Source organism: Prionailurus viverrinus, chromosome C1 (genome assembly GCF_022837055.1).
Source record: "Prionailurus viverrinus isolate Anna chromosome C1, UM_Priviv_1.0, whole genome shotgun sequence".
In the NCBI taxonomy this organism is placed as follows: Eukaryota; Metazoa; Chordata; class Mammalia; order Carnivora; family Felidae; genus Prionailurus; species Prionailurus viverrinus.
In genome coordinates, this window is record NC_062568.1 from 149,319,290 (window position 1) to 149,336,510 (window position 17,221).

The following is a 17,221-nucleotide window of genomic DNA, read 5'->3' on the forward strand; positions in this document are numbered from 1 at the left end:
TGACTTACTTTGCATTATCTGGAAAAATCTCTGAAGTCATTCAGTTTCAGGGTCCTTATGAACAGTTCTTTTTTCTTCAGATACTTATTGAGCACAATCCCTTGCCCTGAAATCTGTATTGTATATATACTAGGACTCCAACAGCACAACTGTCAAGATAGTGGTCATGAAGTTTTTATTTTCTTGATTCATAATTTCATTCTAAAAAAGGTTCTTTTCTGATAAAGGGATGTATTTCCTTTTATCACAGTAAGAATAAAATAATTTATGATTCTGCCTAAGATTCTTCTTAGATTTTGATTATTATGTTAGTTTGAGAAGATAATCTTTTTCTCCTACAGTTTCAAAGCTTTTTAAAAACTATCATAAATACTAAAAAATACTAAATTAGAACAAATACAGTTCTCTTTGGCTTTATGTTACCACTGCTCACTTCCTAAATTGCTAGCACAGTAATGTGTTACAAACATTATTTGGATTCCTAGGTGGAAAATCACTGTTGTTTTGCTTAGCAAGAACTTTGTCTATCAAATATTTCACTTGACATTTATTAATGGGAATTGTGTTTAAAATCTCAAATGAAGAAACCTTTAAATTAATTAATATTATTTGATAAGTGGGATAATTTTGTTTAAGGTAATAATACAAATTTTAAATATTACAGAATGTATTACTGATGTCCATTTGAATGACCTGTCTACATCACAGATCCTCCCATCAAATGAAGGTGTTAATCCACGTTTATCAGCAAGCCCTCCTAAATCAGGCAATTTGTGGCCAGGATTGGCACCCACACACAAAAAAGGTAGAAGTTTCAGTTATTCAGGTTCCTTCGTTTTGATAATTTAAAGTGTTAATTATGAAATATTTAGTACTTTAAAATCAACAGCATAATTTTATATAACCATGATTTGAAATTTTTGTGTGTGTGTGGCACAAATTTACATACAGTAGAATTCACTCTTTTGGTGTAGAGTTCTGGATTTTAACACATGCATAGATTCTTGTTACCACCACACAAACAGAATATAGAACAGTTCCAACACCCCCAAGGAATTCCTTCATAACTACTCTTTGTAATTAGATCATCCCCCTACCCCTCCCTAAACCCTAGGCCTTTGATCTGTTCTCTATTGCTATTGTTTTGCCTTTCCCAGAATGTCATATAAATAGAATCATACAGTACATAGTTTTTTGAAACAGGCTTATTTCACTTATTGTAATGCATTTGAGATATAGTCACATTGCATGTCTAAATAGTTATTTTTATTACTGAGTAGTTATTTCATTGTGTGATTATACTGCTGTTCATTCATTTTCACTTTGAAGAACATTTGAATTATTTGCAGTTTTTGGCAGTTGTGGATAATGCTGCAATAAACATTCGTATACAGGTTTCTGTGTGAATATAAGTTTTCATTTGTCTAGAGTAAACACCCAGAAATGAGGTTATTGGGTCTTATGTTAGTTTCATACTTAATGTTGTATGAAATTGTTTTCCAGTTTAGCTGTATTATTTTGCATTCCCACTAGGCTATGTATGAGAATTCCAGTATTACAAAATGTAAAACTCTAAAACTCTTAGGAAAAAACATAGGAAGGAGAAAGTCTTCATGACCTTTTGTTGGACAAAGTTTTTTTAAGACATCAAAAGCAATATCCATAAAAGAAGGGACGCCTGGGTGGCTCAGTCAGTTAAATGTCTGACTTCAGCTCAGGTCATGATCTCAATGTTCATGGGTTTGAGCCCCATATGGGCTCTCAGTTGACAGCTCAGAACCTGGAGCCTGCTTCGGATTCTGGATCTCCCTCTCTCTGCCCTTCCCCACTTGTGCATGCTCTCTCTCTCTCTCAAAAATAAGTAAACGTTAAAAAAAAAAAAGTGCAAAGAAGACAAAGTTTTAAAAAAATCCATAACAGAAACAATTAAAAATTTTCTTGGTAAAAGACACTATTAAGAGATTGAAAAGATAAGATTGGGAGAAAATACTTGTAAATCAGGAAGCTCACAAAGGATCTGTTCAGAATGTATATATATTAAAAAAAAAACTCTCAAAACTTAGTTATTAAATCCCTTTTTCAAATAATACCTTATTGGATGCAAAAACAAGGAAAGGCAAAACTATTCTGATTGAAGTCAAGCTGGAGAGACTGAACCTCTCTTCTATTTCATCGGGTTTCTTTTGGGATTTTTTAAAAAGTTTATATATTTATTTTGAGAGATCACGAGTGGGGAAGGGGCAGAGAGAAAGAGGGAGAGACAAAGTCCCAAGCAGGCTCTACACTGTTAGTGCAGAACCTGAAGTGGGGCTTGAACTCCTGAACTGTGAGATCATGACCTAAGCCGAAATCTAGAGGCAGATGCTTAACTTACTGAGCCACCCAGGCGCCCTTGGGATTTTTTTTTGAAGTAATTCTCTTGAATGGTACTTTGACAAGTTACTTTAGGATAGTAAATTTTACTGTTAAGGATTCCAGAGAAAATGGTAAAGGAACTACCTTTTAAAAGAATGTTCTTCACTTGTTTTTCAATCCTAGCTCAATCTGCATCATCTCCAAAGAGGAAAAAACAGCATAAGAAATACCGAAGTGTTATTTCAGACATATTTGACGGAACAATTATTAGTTCAGTGCAGTGTCTGACTTGTGACAGGGTGAGTATGAGGGAATTATAATATGCAGGGAATTTCTGTCAAATGGTCTTAAAAAAAAAAAAACCTGACAAATGGGATGAAAAGTTTAATTTTTTCTCCTTGCTACTTATGGTTATACATGTATTTCTTATGTTTACATCAGCATAAATTGATTCTAGGAGTAGAATTTATTTTTTGGAAGTAGTAGCAACATCAGTTTGAAAGGATGGGTCTTGACCTGTCATTGGACAGGCATGCATTAGCAGCAAGAATTAACTCCGTTGTTCATCTCTGGTCACATGGAAAGGTGATATGTTGCTCAGCAACAATAAATGGTAACACATGCATATCCTCCCAAGGTTGATAAAATTCATATGCTGCGAAACTGTTGCTGTTCACAGGCACAAGGCTGTGAGTGTATCTTCTACATTTGGTGGTATGGCTTATAAATATTTTCTTTTGTTAAGATTACGGCTCAGATAATACAGGTAGTGTCAGATTCATGCATAAGAGCATAAGTTAAAATCATGAGTTCTTTAATCTTCCCTAAATCTATGAGTTTCTTTGAGCTTTTCTTTTTTTTTTTAAAGTTTTTTTTTTTTTTCAACGTTTTATTTATTTTTGGGACAGAGAGAGACAGAGCATGAATGGGGGAGGGGCAGAGAGAGAGGGAGACACAGAATTGGAAACAGGCTCCAGGCTCTGAGCCATCAGCCCAGAGCCCGACGCGGGGCTCGAACTCACGGACTGCGAGATCGTGACCTGGCTGAAGTCGGACGCTTAACCGACTGCGCCACCCAGGCGCCCCTGAGCTTTTCTTAAGAGTGGTTTTGTTTCAGTGCAGTAATGAATTAAGGAATATAAAATGACTTATTAAAAAAACCCTCAAAAGTAAGTTTTCAGCTATTGTGGTAGGATCTTAAGTCAAATCTAAGAGCTTTCAATAGCATCATTTTAATGTAGGCTGTTTGGGTACCAAATATTTTTTATTTTTATTTTTTAATGTTTATTTATTTTTGAGAGAGAAAGAGCATGAGCAGGGGAGGAAGAGAGAGGGGGACAGAATCTGAAACAGGCTCCAGGCTCTGAGCTGTCAGCACAGAGCCTGACGTGGTGCTTGAACTCACAAATGTGACATCATGACCTGAGCCGAAGTCGGACGCTCAGCTGACTGAGCCACCCAGGTGCCCCTGGGTACCAAATATTTAAATTGGATTATCTTGAATTATTTTCAGCTTTTTAAAAATTACATGCCAAGTTTTACATCTTTTTTTTTTTTTAATTTTTTTTTCAACGTTTTTTATTTATTTTTGGGACAGAGAGAGACAGAGCATGAACGGGGGAGGGGCAGAGAGAGAGGGAGACACAGAATCGGAAACAGGCTCCAGGCTCTGAGCCATCAGCACAGAGCCTGATGCGGGGCTCGAACTCACGGACCGCGAGATCGTGACCTGGCTGAAGTCGGATGCTCAACCGACTGCACCACCCAGGCGCCCCAACATCTTTTTAAAAACCATCATGAGATGTCATTTCCAAAAACAAATGCAGTAATAGTTCTTACGAGTTTGGAGCTCAAGCTACAGTGGCTGGATGTACTTTTCTATGCCACAGTGTCCTTGATTAATGGGAATGTTAGTAGTAACTTCGTAAGATTTATGTGAAGATTAAATTTAGAACAGCACCTGGTACAGAGCAAGTGTTTTTGCCATTGCTATTACTGTTACTGATATTTTGGGGTTTTTTTGCTTATAAATTGCTTTGCAGTCTAAGATTTGTTCTCATAAATGTGTTGGATTATTTTCATCCCATTTTAAACACGAAACAATTTTAGGTGTCTGTAACCCTCGAGACCTTTCAAGATCTGTCCTTGCCAATTCCTGGCAAGGAAGACCTTGCTAAGCTGCATTCATCCAGTCACCCAACTTCTATAGTCAAAGCAGGATCATGTGGCGAAGCATATGCTCCACAAGGGTGGATAGCTTTTTTCATGGAATATGTGAAGAGGTATGTATGCATTTTCCTTGTACTAATTGAATGTTATAGCTGCTGTTTCTGCTGTACTGGCAGAACACTTCCTTTTTTTTTTTTTTCTTCTATCAATAATGTTTCAGGTTTGTTGTCTCATGTGTTCCTAGCTGGTTTTGGGGTCCAGTAGTAACCTTGCAAGATTGTCTTGCTGCCTTCTTTGCCAGAGATGAACTAAAAGGTAAGAAATATGAAATAGTCTTCAACTATGGCTAAATTGTTTTGAGTGATCTAAAATACTAGTGGGACTAAATATAAAATGTGTTTATAAAAGCTAAGTTTTAAGGTGGCTTAAACAGCCCTTGCCCATATATATCATCATCATAGTTGCCAGTATCTACCATGGCAATATAAATATAAATAATATAAATCATATCCTGAAATGATTGATACAAATTCCTGTAGTATAAGACAATATGGTGAGGGATTCAAAGAAGGGAATTCAACCCATATAAATGTTGTATATCAGGAGTACTCTGAATTCCTCCATAATATTTAAGATTTTCCACTGTTTTTGTGGGTTCAGCACCTTGCTGGAATATATAACAGGCAGTCAGTAAAGTCAGGAAAGGATATTTTTTTGAGATAGGCCTGCAAGGTTGAAAAGAGAGAGAGGAGAGGGTATTTTAGGCAAGGTAAACATCACGAATTGATTCTTGAGCAGAGACTAAAAAATGTGAGCTTTGTGTTACTGTGCTGCAAAATCAGCATATGGCAAAGTCAAAGAATTGCAGAACCAAAAAAAAATACAGTAACTTACTTTTATTTTGAGAGGAATGACCAGATCTGTTCTATTTCCAGGTGACAATATGTACAGTTGTGAAAAATGCAAAAAGTAAGTGTCATTGATAGTGCTTTGAATCACATGTTTTGTATTATAAATGATATTTTTCTTGGTCACTTGAATTAGGTATGTGGAGTTAATTTTGCACCTTATTTAGAAAAATAAAGGCTAATAAGCTTTGTCCAAGTAAAAATAGAGAGACTGGCTCTTCTGTAAAACAAATTTGAGGTAAAAGTTTAACAAATTTAATAGGCTTATCTAAGATGTGAAAGTTTATATGTATTTTGAGATATAAAATAAGTATATAATTTTGCATAAAACATCTTCTAAATATGGTATAAAACATATACTATGATGTATAATACACATTTTCATTATATGAGTTTGCCATCATAAATAGGGCAATATTCTTTTCTGGATGAACAGGCTAGATTCAGGATGTCAAAGTGACTATAAAGGAACAAAGTTTCAAATCTGTATAAAATTCAGAAAGGTTATACTAACTTTGATGTTACCTGTTGTATGATGGCAGAATAGAAAGTTAAGAAAAGTATGGTATTGTTTCTTTACATCTACTACTAGCTGCCTTTTAAAAGTCTTATAATAAACTCAAGCTTTTAAGCCTTTGTGGTGCAAAGTTAGAAAAGAAAAGTAATTGGAGGATTGAAGGCAGATATGTTTGTGTGAACTGAGAAATTTGTCTGAATCTCTGTAAGAGAAAAATAATGGGATCCTAATAAGAACTAGAACCTTCATAATAAACATCTTACTGTTTAGCATAATCCAGGGAAGTGTTGATCTGTAGCTATTGGTTCTCGTCATGCCAAAAAGGAATGGTATGTTGTTTGGTCAGTAAGGATTAAAAGCTGTTTTGTACTTTCTAGAAGAACATACACCTCTTATGAATTGGGAAGTATTTATTAGTTTGACTCCTTGAAGCTGTAGCTAATAGACGAAGAGGGATTTGGCCTGGAGGGACAACTTTCCTTGAAAACCAACATGAACTAGGAAAAAGATACTAGTGAAGGTGGAAAAGAACCTTGCATCTGCCCCAAATCCAAAGTAGATACCTGTCAAGTATATATTAATACTCATTAATACTAACCACCCTTTAATTCAAGTTATTTGTTTCTACATTTAAGAGTAAAGATTCTATTGCCAGAGTGGGATTGGAAAGTGGGAAAAATGGGTGAGGAGGATCAAAAGGTATAAGTTTCCAGTTATAAATTAAGTCATGGAGATATAATGTGCACCATAGCAACTATAGTTTATAATACTGTATTTCATATTTGAAATTTTCTAAGACAGTAGATGTTGAAAGTTTTCATTCATCACAAGAAAAAAAAATTTTGTGACTATATATGGTGACACATGATGTGAACTAAAATTACTATAGTGATCATTTTGCAAAGTATACAAATATTGAATCATTATATTGTACACTTGAAACTAATTCAGTGTTATCTGTCAAGTATACCTCAATTAAAAATAATAATAAAATTTAAGTAATAAAGGTTATAATATATTGACCAATATATAATATATTGGCCAATATAATATATTGGGATTTTATTTTACTTATTTTTACTTGATATCTGGATGTTACAAAGGCATAGCTAGGCCATAGACAGTAGCACATTTGTTTAAAAAAGTAGTTTTCAGGAGGTGCCTGGGTGGCTCAGTCAGTTAAGCATCTGACTTTGGCTTAGGTCATGATATCATGGTTTGTGGTTTTGAGCCCCACATGGCTGTTAGCTCAGAGTCTGCTTTGGATCCTCTGTCTCCCCCTCTCTCTGCCTGTCCCTAATGTGTGTGCATGTTCTTTTTCTCTCAAAAATAAACAAATGTAAAAAAATAATAATAATTTTCAGGGTGCCTGGGTCGGCTTAGCATCCGACTCTTGATTTTGGCTCAGGTCATGATCTCACAGTTTGTGAGATCTAGTCCTGGAGCCTGCTTGGGATTCTCTCTCTTGCTCTCTCTCTCTCTCTCTCTCTCTCTGTCCCTTCCCCTGCTGTCTCTCTCTCTCTCTCTCTCTCTCTCTCTCTCTCTCTCTCTCTCAGTAAATAAACATAAAGTTGTTTTTTTCCTCAAAGAACTAACTCCCTGAATTAATATTACTGATAGCTTAAATTTTTTTTTTTAATTAAGAGACTCCAATGTTTCATTAGTATTTTTTTTCTTCTTCATTTTTCTCTTTTCTCTTTTTTTTCCTCTCCTGTTCTGAATGATAGCCTTGTTGTCATTCGTATGTATTTTTAAATGGGTAGCATATAATTCAGTAGTGAGCATATTTTGTCCCTATGTTTTCTAAAATATTTTGCTGTATATTTACAAATACTTTGGGGCACCTGGGTGGCTTAGTCGGTTAAGTGTCCGACTTTAACTCAGGTCATGATCTCACATTTTGTGAGTGAGCCCTGCGTCCTCCTTCAGATTCTGTGTCTCCCTCTCTCTGCCCCTCTCCTGCTTGTGCTCTGTCTCTTTTTCTCTCAGAAATAAACATTAAAAAAAAAAATTAAAAATACTTTGTAGATTCATATGGGAAACAGGTTTACTTAAATCTGTTTTTTTTTTTTTTTCTCTTTCCAGATTAAGGAATGGAGTAAAGTTTTGTAAAGTACAAAAATTTCCTGAGGTATGGGCTTTATTAGAATTAAGTTCATTTTGTGTTACAGGAATGTAAAACATTAACATAATACAGTGTAGCATGGTTGAAGAATGGAGTGGTTCTATTGACCAGTTGTTATGTTCATATACCCTATTAGGATTATTCATTTTTAAAATACTGACTTATGGGGCACCTGGGTGGCTCAGTTGGTTAAGCAGCTGACTCTTGATTTCGGCTCAGGTTGTGATTTTATGGTTCATGGGATGGAGCCTCATGTCGGGCTCTGCACTGACAGCACAGAGCCTGCTTGGGATTCTCTCTCTCCTCTGCCCCTCTTCTGCTTGCTTTTACTGCATTCTCTCTCAAAATAAATAAATTGAAAAAAATACTCAGTTACATACCAACTAAGTGCCCTTATCTGTAAAACTGTGTTGAACACAGTTTAATCAGACAGTATAGGATTTTGCAGGTATAATATAAAATTAGAAAAGCCAGCAGGTTTGAACTTAGGAAGTACCAGGTTTCACCATTTCCATATTCTGATGTGTTTAGAATCAGGTTATCATCATTGTAGGGTAATGTGTAACCTTGACACTTAATTCAATACCTATATTTAATAGATTCCTTTATTAGTATATAAAACAATAGAATTTTAAATAATCTTATCTTTCTCTGTTAGATTTTATGCATCCATCTTAAAAGATTCAGACATGAACTGATGTTTTCCACCAAAATCAGTACCCATGTTTCATTTCCACTGGAAGGTCTGGATCTTCAGCCATTTCTTGCAAAAGATAGTCCAGTTCAGATTGTTACCTATGATCTTCTGTCAGTCATTTGTCATCATGGAACTGCAAGTAGTAAGTATATAGGTTTGACATATGTCTCGATCAGGGGGAAAAAAAGTAACGGTCTGCATTGATCTGTTAAATAAGACCTGATTAAATAAAAGAAATGTAAAAATAGATTTTTATTTTTTAGTTTTATTGTAATTTGGTTGTTATAAACAGGTCTGAAAATTTTAGGTAATTGAATGATTTTGCTATAAAGTTTTGAATACTGGAAATATTTTGTATAAAGCTTAATATTAAGGACTTTAACATGATCATTTTTGGGGGGCACCAGGGTGGCTCATCTGGCTCTTGATTTCAGCTCAGGTCATGATCACAGTTTGTGAGATCAAGCCTCACGTTGGGCTCTGTGCTAATAGCACAGAGCCTGCTTGAGATTCTCTCTCTCTCTCTCTCTCTCTCTCTCTCTCTCTCTCTCTCTCCTCTCTCCCTCTCTCCCTCTCTCCCTCTCTCTCCCCCCCTCTCTCCCCCCCCCTCTCCCCCTCTCCCCCCTCTCTCTCTCTCCCCCTCTTTCCCTCTCTCTTTCTCTCCCCTTCTCTCCTTGCCTTGCTTCTGCACTTTCTCTTTCTCTCAAAATAAATAAATAAAAAGATTATATTTTTCACTTTTTTTAAGATTACATTTTTGTCCTTATTTTCATTTCCTCAGGTGGTGGTGGTGAGGATACATACTGGAAAAAATATAGATGCATAGTTCTTGCTATATCTCTGTCTCTGCTAGGAACTGAGGATTCAAAAAGTACTTTAATTCTTGTGTTAATCTTGTATTGCTGAAATTATTTAAATTTTTTCAACTCAAATTCAGGTGGACACTATATTGCTTACTGCCGAAACAATTTAAATAATCTCTGGTATGAATTTGATGATCAGAGTGTCACTGAAGTTTCAGAATCTACTGTACAAAATGCAGAAGCTTATGTCCTTTTCTATAGGTAAGGAAGTAACTCTCATGGATAGATTATTTTGACAAATACGAAAGAACATCTCACTTTGGGGTTTTTACTTCTAAGACTTTCAAGATGTATTGCTGAGTAAAGATTAGAAATTGTTCTTTTTTCTAATTTCATTTTGTAAGTAAAGTGAAAGGTTGCATGCAGAATGATCTTTTGTTAAGAAAATGTTAAATCATTTAGTTGAAAGGTAAATGAATATATTTTGTTTTAGAAAGATTGGTTTTAATAAATTAGTCTATGACAGTAGGAGTTAAATACCAGATTTTCTCCTAAAATAGCTAATAAAGGAGGTATTACTATAAAAATAGATCTTTGGTAGTTTTCAGTATCTTGTAAAAAGATTACTAACTACTGAAAGAAGAAAGTAGATGAACTATTTAGGTTGATTTTATTAGCAAACATTTGAACGCCAGCTGTATACCAGTGGTTATGTAGATACCAGTAGTTCTGATACAGTGTTGCCCATTAGGGGTGTATAATGTAGTTGGGGCTAGGGGTGGGGTGATACAAAATATATTTCTGTTGTATAATTCCCAAGCCTAATAAGATTCATAGTATTACTGTGTGTGCTAAGTCTAATAAGGAAGAGGAAAAATCCATCAACTGATCGGATGGAGTAAAATGCATATTAACTTTAATGAATCATTGTCCTTAATAGGAAGAGCAGTGAAGAGGCACAAAAAGAGAGACGAAGGATATCAAATTTATTGAACATAATGGAACCAAGTCTCCTTCAGTTTTACATTTCTCGACAGTGGCTAAATAAATTTAAGACTTTTGCTGAACCTGGCCCTATTTCAAATAATGATTTTCTCTGTATTCACGGAGGTAAGAAATCCTAAATTGGAAAGTAATGGTAGATGTTTGCTCTTAAATAATTTACAGATTAAGAAGGAGCCAAGAGTTTTCCTCTTCGACTTATTTTCCATTTCTTTATCTGCATCCAACTTAAATCTGTTTAATTCTCTAGTTTTAGAAATTGGCATTTTCTTCTATTTATAGGAAGTCTGTAGCCTCTTCATAGGAGAGATATTTACTGAGAATCTGTTCCAAACCCTGTGCTAGACCCTGAGAATACCAAAGACACTGTTTGTTTTCTAATTTCATAGTAGAGACAGATCCATACACAGCCAGTTATAGTACAGTGAGCACTTCTATTACACATTATTCTTCTCTGCTGAGAGGCATTCAGCTACCCCTTGTATCCATGATTTTTACCCTTTTGCTTAAATTAATAGCTGGCTCTTTTCCTAAGTATGGACATGTCCTTGGAATTTAACAAAAAAGCCTTGTATAGTTATTTGCTAAATATAACTTACGCCTTTGTGACTGGCTATGTTAGTGTTTGTTCTCATGATAAATAACATGTTAGTGTGATACCTTGATTAAATTTCATGGTTGAAGACTCAATATTCTTATTAATTAACTATTTTTGCAGTGAAACCACAAGAGATAGTAGGAATGTCCCATAGTGAATATAGAAACCTAAACCTTGAAATGTTTCTGTATGTGAATTTATTTCTTATTATTTCCCTACTTGAAGTACTAACATAAGGCTCTTCTAGTTCTGAATCCCCCCATAAGCTTTTTATGGTATTTATCTGTGACTGCCTTTTATTATAGTTATATAAGTGCCTCATGTCTTTTGCTGGCTCAAGCTCCATGAAGGAAAGAGTGTCTCTTATTTTCCTTTGATTTCCCCCAATACACAGTCAATGCTTAGTAAGGATTTACATAAATTACTTGAAGATGTCGGTTACCTGATTTTTCTCTAGTTACTTCAAGAAGTAGGTTCATTTTTAGGAATGTAGTCACCAGAAATACTTAATTTTTAAGAATACTGATTGAAAAATTCCAGTGATTAATCAGTTTAAAAATGAATTTAACCTTTAAAAGTTGTATAAAGGAATTTAAGAATGAAACACACCCATCTAAACTTTTTTAGGCGTTCCTCCACGAAAAGCTGGTTATATTGAAGACCTGGTTTTGATGCTGCCTCAGAACATTTGGGATAACCTGTATAGCAGGTTTGTTTTTTTAAATCAGACAATATGGTATTATGAAAATCAGTTGGTGAAACTTGTTAAAAGGGGATTGTATTGTTTCACATATGCTCCTTATGCTTTATGTCGCTTATGTAGAAAATTCTCTTTTTTCCTGTCATTATTCACTCTGAAGTGAACAGGAAGACTTCATAGTTAACGTGGCCCAAGCCTAGATAATTAATTCTGATTTTTATGTTCTAATTATCTGTATCTGTAGAAGTATAGGGGTGATATTTAAGTCTGAGATTTTAAAGTTTTAAATTTTGTTTTAAAACATTTCATGTATAATTTTCTTACTGTGTTTTCCGTAGTTAAATATTGAAAATGTGGGGTACCTGGGTGGCTCAGTCATTTGAGCATGGTACTCTTGATTTTGGCTTTGGTCATGATCTCACAGTTCATGAGTTTAAGCCCTACCTTGGGCTCTGTGCTGACAGTCTGGAACCTGCTTAAGGTTCTTTCCCTCCCTCCCTCCCGCCCCTCCCTTGCTTGTGCACTGTTTCTCTGTTGAAAATAAATAAACATTAGGAAAAGTTAAAAAATAAAAAAAAGATTCTCTCTCTCTCTCCCTTTGCCCCTCCTGCGCTTGTGTGCACACACACTCGCTCTCAAAAATACATATATATTGAAAATAATTCATTCCATGAATTCTTACTTAAAAGCCAGGGAAAGCCTCTTTCTGATTAAAACTTAAGACTATGGCTGCATTAACATGTTGTATTGTAATTTTTTGCAAGCCACCTCTTTTACTTTGTATTGTTACCTCTAGCGTATTTGGTAGCAGAAGTAGCTGTATGGGAAAGTTAAAATATAAAGCAGGTTACTTAATACATTGATAGTCATCCTGATAAACATAAAATCAAGTTGTTATAATTATTTGATTTTTACGTTAGTTTAATTATGATGAGAATTTTTTTGTGGCGATTGATTCTTTACTAGGGATTTAGCCTAGTAAAGATTTCCTAGAACATGAACTTTCTTTAACATTATCATAATTATTAAATTCTTCTTGCTTTAGGTATGGAGGAGGACCAGCTGTCAACCATCTGTACATTTGTCACACTTGTCAAATTGAGGCAGAGAAAATTGAAAAAAGAAGAAAAACTGAACTGGAAATTTTTATTCGGGTAAAAGTTATGCTTTTCAAGTTGGAAATGTGATTTAGGATAAAGATCACTGGCAATTAGCAGAATCGTTGTGTTAATGAAATGATTAGATGAAGGAGTTGTAGGTGTTCAGGGTGTGTAACAGCCAGAGACCTCCAACAAGTCATTAAAATTCTAGTGAGTTAAGGTCTCCTTTTGTGGGGTTTTGTTTTCATGGATTGGTAAAAGATTTTGTTGTACAGATTGGTACTTGCAAGAAGTCTCCTTATTGAAATGGTAAATTACAGGTTTCCTTTAGTGTTTTTCTGGAAGTATTATCTACCCAGACTGCATTCTCTACTTCCATCTTTTTGTGAAATATAGTATTGTTTTGTGGGACTGTCTATACTTTCAAATATACTCCTCAAAATGAGTATATTAAGAAGCATTCCTTGATTGCAAGCAACAATATGAAGGTCATTACAGAATCAGTAGGAAGAGCTAAACAACCAGGTTTTTGTTTGCTTGTGTGTTTTTTTTTTTTTTTAATTTTTTTTTTTCAACGTTTATTTATTTTTGGGACAGAGAGAGACAGAGCATGAACGGGGGAGGGGCAGAGAGAGAGGGAGACACAGAATCGGAAACAGGCTCCAGGCTCTGTGCCATCAGCCCAGAGCCCGACGCGGGGCTCGAACCCACGGACCGCAAGATCGTGACCTGGCTGAAGTCGGACGCTCAACTGACTGCGCCACCCAGGCGCCCCTTGTGTGTTTTTTTTAATAATCTATTTGATTTTTTTTTTTAATTTTTTTTAACGTTTTATTTATTTATTTATTTATTTATTTATTTTTATTATTTATATTTATATTATATTATTTATATATATATATATATAAATTTTTTTTATATATATATATATATAAATTATTTATATTTATATTATATATATTTATTATTATTATTAATTTTTTTTAACGTTTTATTTATTTATTTATTTATTTATTTATTTTAAAAATTTTTTTTCCCAACGTTTTTTATTTATTTTTGGGACAGAGAGAGACAGAGCATGAACGGGGGAGGGGCAGAGAGAAAGGGAGACACAGAATTGGAAACAGGCTCCAGGCTCCAGGCCATCAGCCCAGAGCCCGACGCGGGGCTCGAACTCACGGACCGCGAGATCGTGACCTGGCTGAAGTCGGACGCTTAACCGACTGCGCCACCCAGGCGCCCCTGTTTTATTTATTTTTGAGACAGAGAGAGACGGGAGACACATGAACGGGGGAGGGGCAGAGAGAGAGGGAGACACAGAATCGGAAGCAGGCTCCAGGCTCTGAGCCATCAGCCCAGAGCCTGACGCATGGCTTGAACTCACGGACCACGAGATCGTGACCTGAGCTGAAGTTGGATGTTTAACCGACTGAGCCACCCAGGCGCCCCAATCTATTTGATTTTTTAAGGAAGTTTAAACTGTATCTGTGCAGTTTTCACAGACTTACCAATATAGCAGAATTAGCCTTTGATGATTTGAAAGTAAATTGGATTATCTACTTTTTGAAAAGGATCAACATGCAAGTAAATTAAAAACCATTTTAATTTAAAATTTAAAAATGGGGGAGAGGTGGGCGATACAGGGATACATATATAGGTTGTGGTTATGGAATGAATAAGTCACGAAGGAATGTAGTCAATGCTACCATAAGAGCGATGGATCAAGATAGGTGGTAGCTACACTGGTCGTGAATACAGTATAATGTGTAAACATGGAATCACTATGTTGTACACCTGAAGCTAATGTAACATTATGTGTCAGCTATACTCAGAATCATTTAATGTGTATATGCTGACTGAATGACCCATCCATATGCAAATTCAGGGTTTTTCTGTGTGCTTAGAGCTGTTTGATGGTCTTAGGCTCTGAAGTTTTAAAATACTATAGTGGTTGAGGAAAAAAGACATATTTAAACATGCACTAATGATATGCACTAATTCAGAGAGGCAAAATGAAGTAATTCATAGGTAATTAAGTAAGTAAAGAAGAGAAACTGTTGTAGTATCACTGGTTAATTATAGCAGATTACCAGTCTAGATGGTGATGATGATGATTTTATATACACTGCTAGGTTTTATGGGGGTGCCTGAGTGGCTCAGTCAGTTGAGCATCTGATTCTTGGTTTCAGCTCAGGTCATGATCTCACAGTTCATGAGTTGGAGCCCCATGTTCGGCTCCGTGCTGGCAGCATGGCGCCTGCTCGGGATTCATTCTCATTCTCTCTCTCTCACCCCCTCTCCCCCCCACCCCTCCACCCCCCCTCTCTTTCCTGCCCCTCCCCTGCACACATGCTCTCTGTCTTTCAAAATAAATAAGTAAACACTAAAAAAAATAAACAACCAGGATTTACGGACAAGGACTAGTACAGTTCCATTTATCTAGGTAACAATAAGTAAGTATCTTCAAAGTACTGTTGTCAGTAGCACAGTTCCAACTTTTTATTTATGGTCCAAAGTTCCAGTAGAGAATCCTAATAGAGTTTCAGTCACCTGAGAACCATGTGCATTGATAATCCTACAAAGACTATATTGGTGGAGGGATGGGTTATTTTTTAAGAGAAAATTGAGATTCTTTCAGTAAAAAAGGAGAGGAACTTGTTAAATAGACAAGAGATGGGGGTACCTGGGTGGCTCAGTTGGTTCATGGGATTGAGCCCCATGTCGGGCTCTGTGCTGACAGCTTGGACCCTGTTGAGGATTCTTTCTCACCCTTTCTCCCTGCCCCTCCCCTGCTTGTTATCTCTCTAAATAAATAAATAAACATTAAAAGACAAGACATGAACAGTATGTTCCATGTTATGGCTGCCCAGCACATGTTCACACATCATACACATGTATACATACTTGCTTTTCTTCATGGATTTAGAATTTTTTGTGTGTGCCCTTGCCTAAAGTAAAGAAATTTTCACACACACAGGAAGATAATATAGGTATCAATTTGTGTATTGTGCTTAGGCCTCATTTGTTTCCTAAATTTAAGGAGGCAAGTTATAGTTGAATATTTAAAATAGTTCACTCCAGGGTGCCTGGATGGCTCAGTTGGTTGGGCATCTGACTTAGGCTCAGGTCATGATCTCGCAGTTCACGAGTTCGAGCCCCGTGTTGGACTCTGAGCCTGCTTTGGATTCTGTGTCTCCCTCTCTCTCTGCCCCTTCCCTGCTCATGCTCTGTCTCTCTCAGAAATAAATAAACACACACACACACACACACACACACACACACACACACACACACACACAATAGTTCATTCCATGAATGCTTGAATAAATGGTTAATGACTATATCCATTAGGGTTGGGGGAACAGAAGTTATTGTAAGTATTTTGAATATAATAGGAATATAGGCAAAGAAATACTTAAACAACTACTGAAAGGACTAGTCAGTGAAGGTCAAGAAGACCATTTATGGCGTTTGGACCATAAATAAAAAGTTGGAACTGTGCTACTGACAACAGTACTTTGAAGATACTTACTTATTGCTACCTAGACTTATTGCTGACTCTTAAGGTATCTAGAAGTGGGATAGGCTGCTGTGCTGGAGGTAGGAGAGGTGGCCCGTGGGGGTTTCAGAGCCCAAACAGGTTAAGGAGAGCTTCTTGTGTGGACCCAGTCAAGGGGGTTGGAGCCCAGGGGTTGAAAATGGATACCCATGTTGGCTGGGGGTTGGGGTGCAGTGGGTGATAGGATTGAGGAATGGATTCCATATGTAGAGTTGATCAAATAATAAGTATATTGAGAGCCACATTTCTCATTGTCAGATAAGAGTTACAGGTATGCAAAGGGAGAAAACTAAAATGGATCATGTTACTAGATTGGACTTATAGGTATCTTTGTGAACTCATGGTGATACATATATACACACATACATACAGAGGTACAAATGTGTGTATGTGTACACATGTATAGAAGCAGATGGATGTGTATATATGTTAATTCCCTACCTTTGTCACTGAAAGGGCCTGGGAGCAATGCTAATTCCAATAGGATTGAAAATACCTAGCTTTCATCAGGTCCTGGCCTCTTAACATCTTTCTTCACTAAAAGGTACCAGCCTTCCTTAGAGAAGTGGCTGGTTCATATCAATGTTAATTTCCAACTTTTAGTCATTTCTGTTGCGTAGGAAAATGTCCTTGTGTGTATGAAATGTACACCAAGATGTTTGGAGGAAAGGAACATTTGCTTAGCAGC

At 36.1% G+C, this 17,221-nt stretch overlaps 1 protein-coding gene across 2 annotated transcripts in view; it reads left to right on the plus strand.

Annotated features, from left to right (window-relative positions):
* USP33 (ubiquitin specific peptidase 33) overlaps window positions 1-17,221 on the plus strand; it is a 65,769-nt gene that overhangs the window by 38,473 nt on the left and 10,075 nt on the right. The window contains exons 11-21 of one of the 2 annotated variants that reach the window (XM_047871628.1): window positions 665-805; window positions 2,539-2,654; window positions 4,465-4,637; window positions 4,745-4,839; window positions 5,460-5,493; window positions 8,035-8,080; window positions 8,733-8,913; window positions 9,709-9,835; window positions 10,515-10,684; window positions 11,802-11,883; window positions 12,920-13,028. In XM_047871628.1, the coding sequence (XP_047727584.1) occupies window positions 665-805; window positions 2,539-2,654; window positions 4,465-4,637; window positions 4,745-4,839; window positions 5,460-5,493; window positions 8,035-8,080; window positions 8,733-8,913; window positions 9,709-9,835; window positions 10,515-10,684; window positions 11,802-11,883; window positions 12,920-13,028 (1,274 nt within the window). The remainder of the gene's footprint in view (window positions 1-664; window positions 806-2,538; window positions 2,655-4,464; window positions 4,638-4,744; window positions 4,840-5,459; window positions 5,494-8,034; window positions 8,081-8,732; window positions 8,914-9,708; window positions 9,836-10,514; window positions 10,685-11,801; window positions 11,884-12,919; window positions 13,029-17,221) is intronic. The other variant, XM_047871629.1, reaches the window with a different exon arrangement.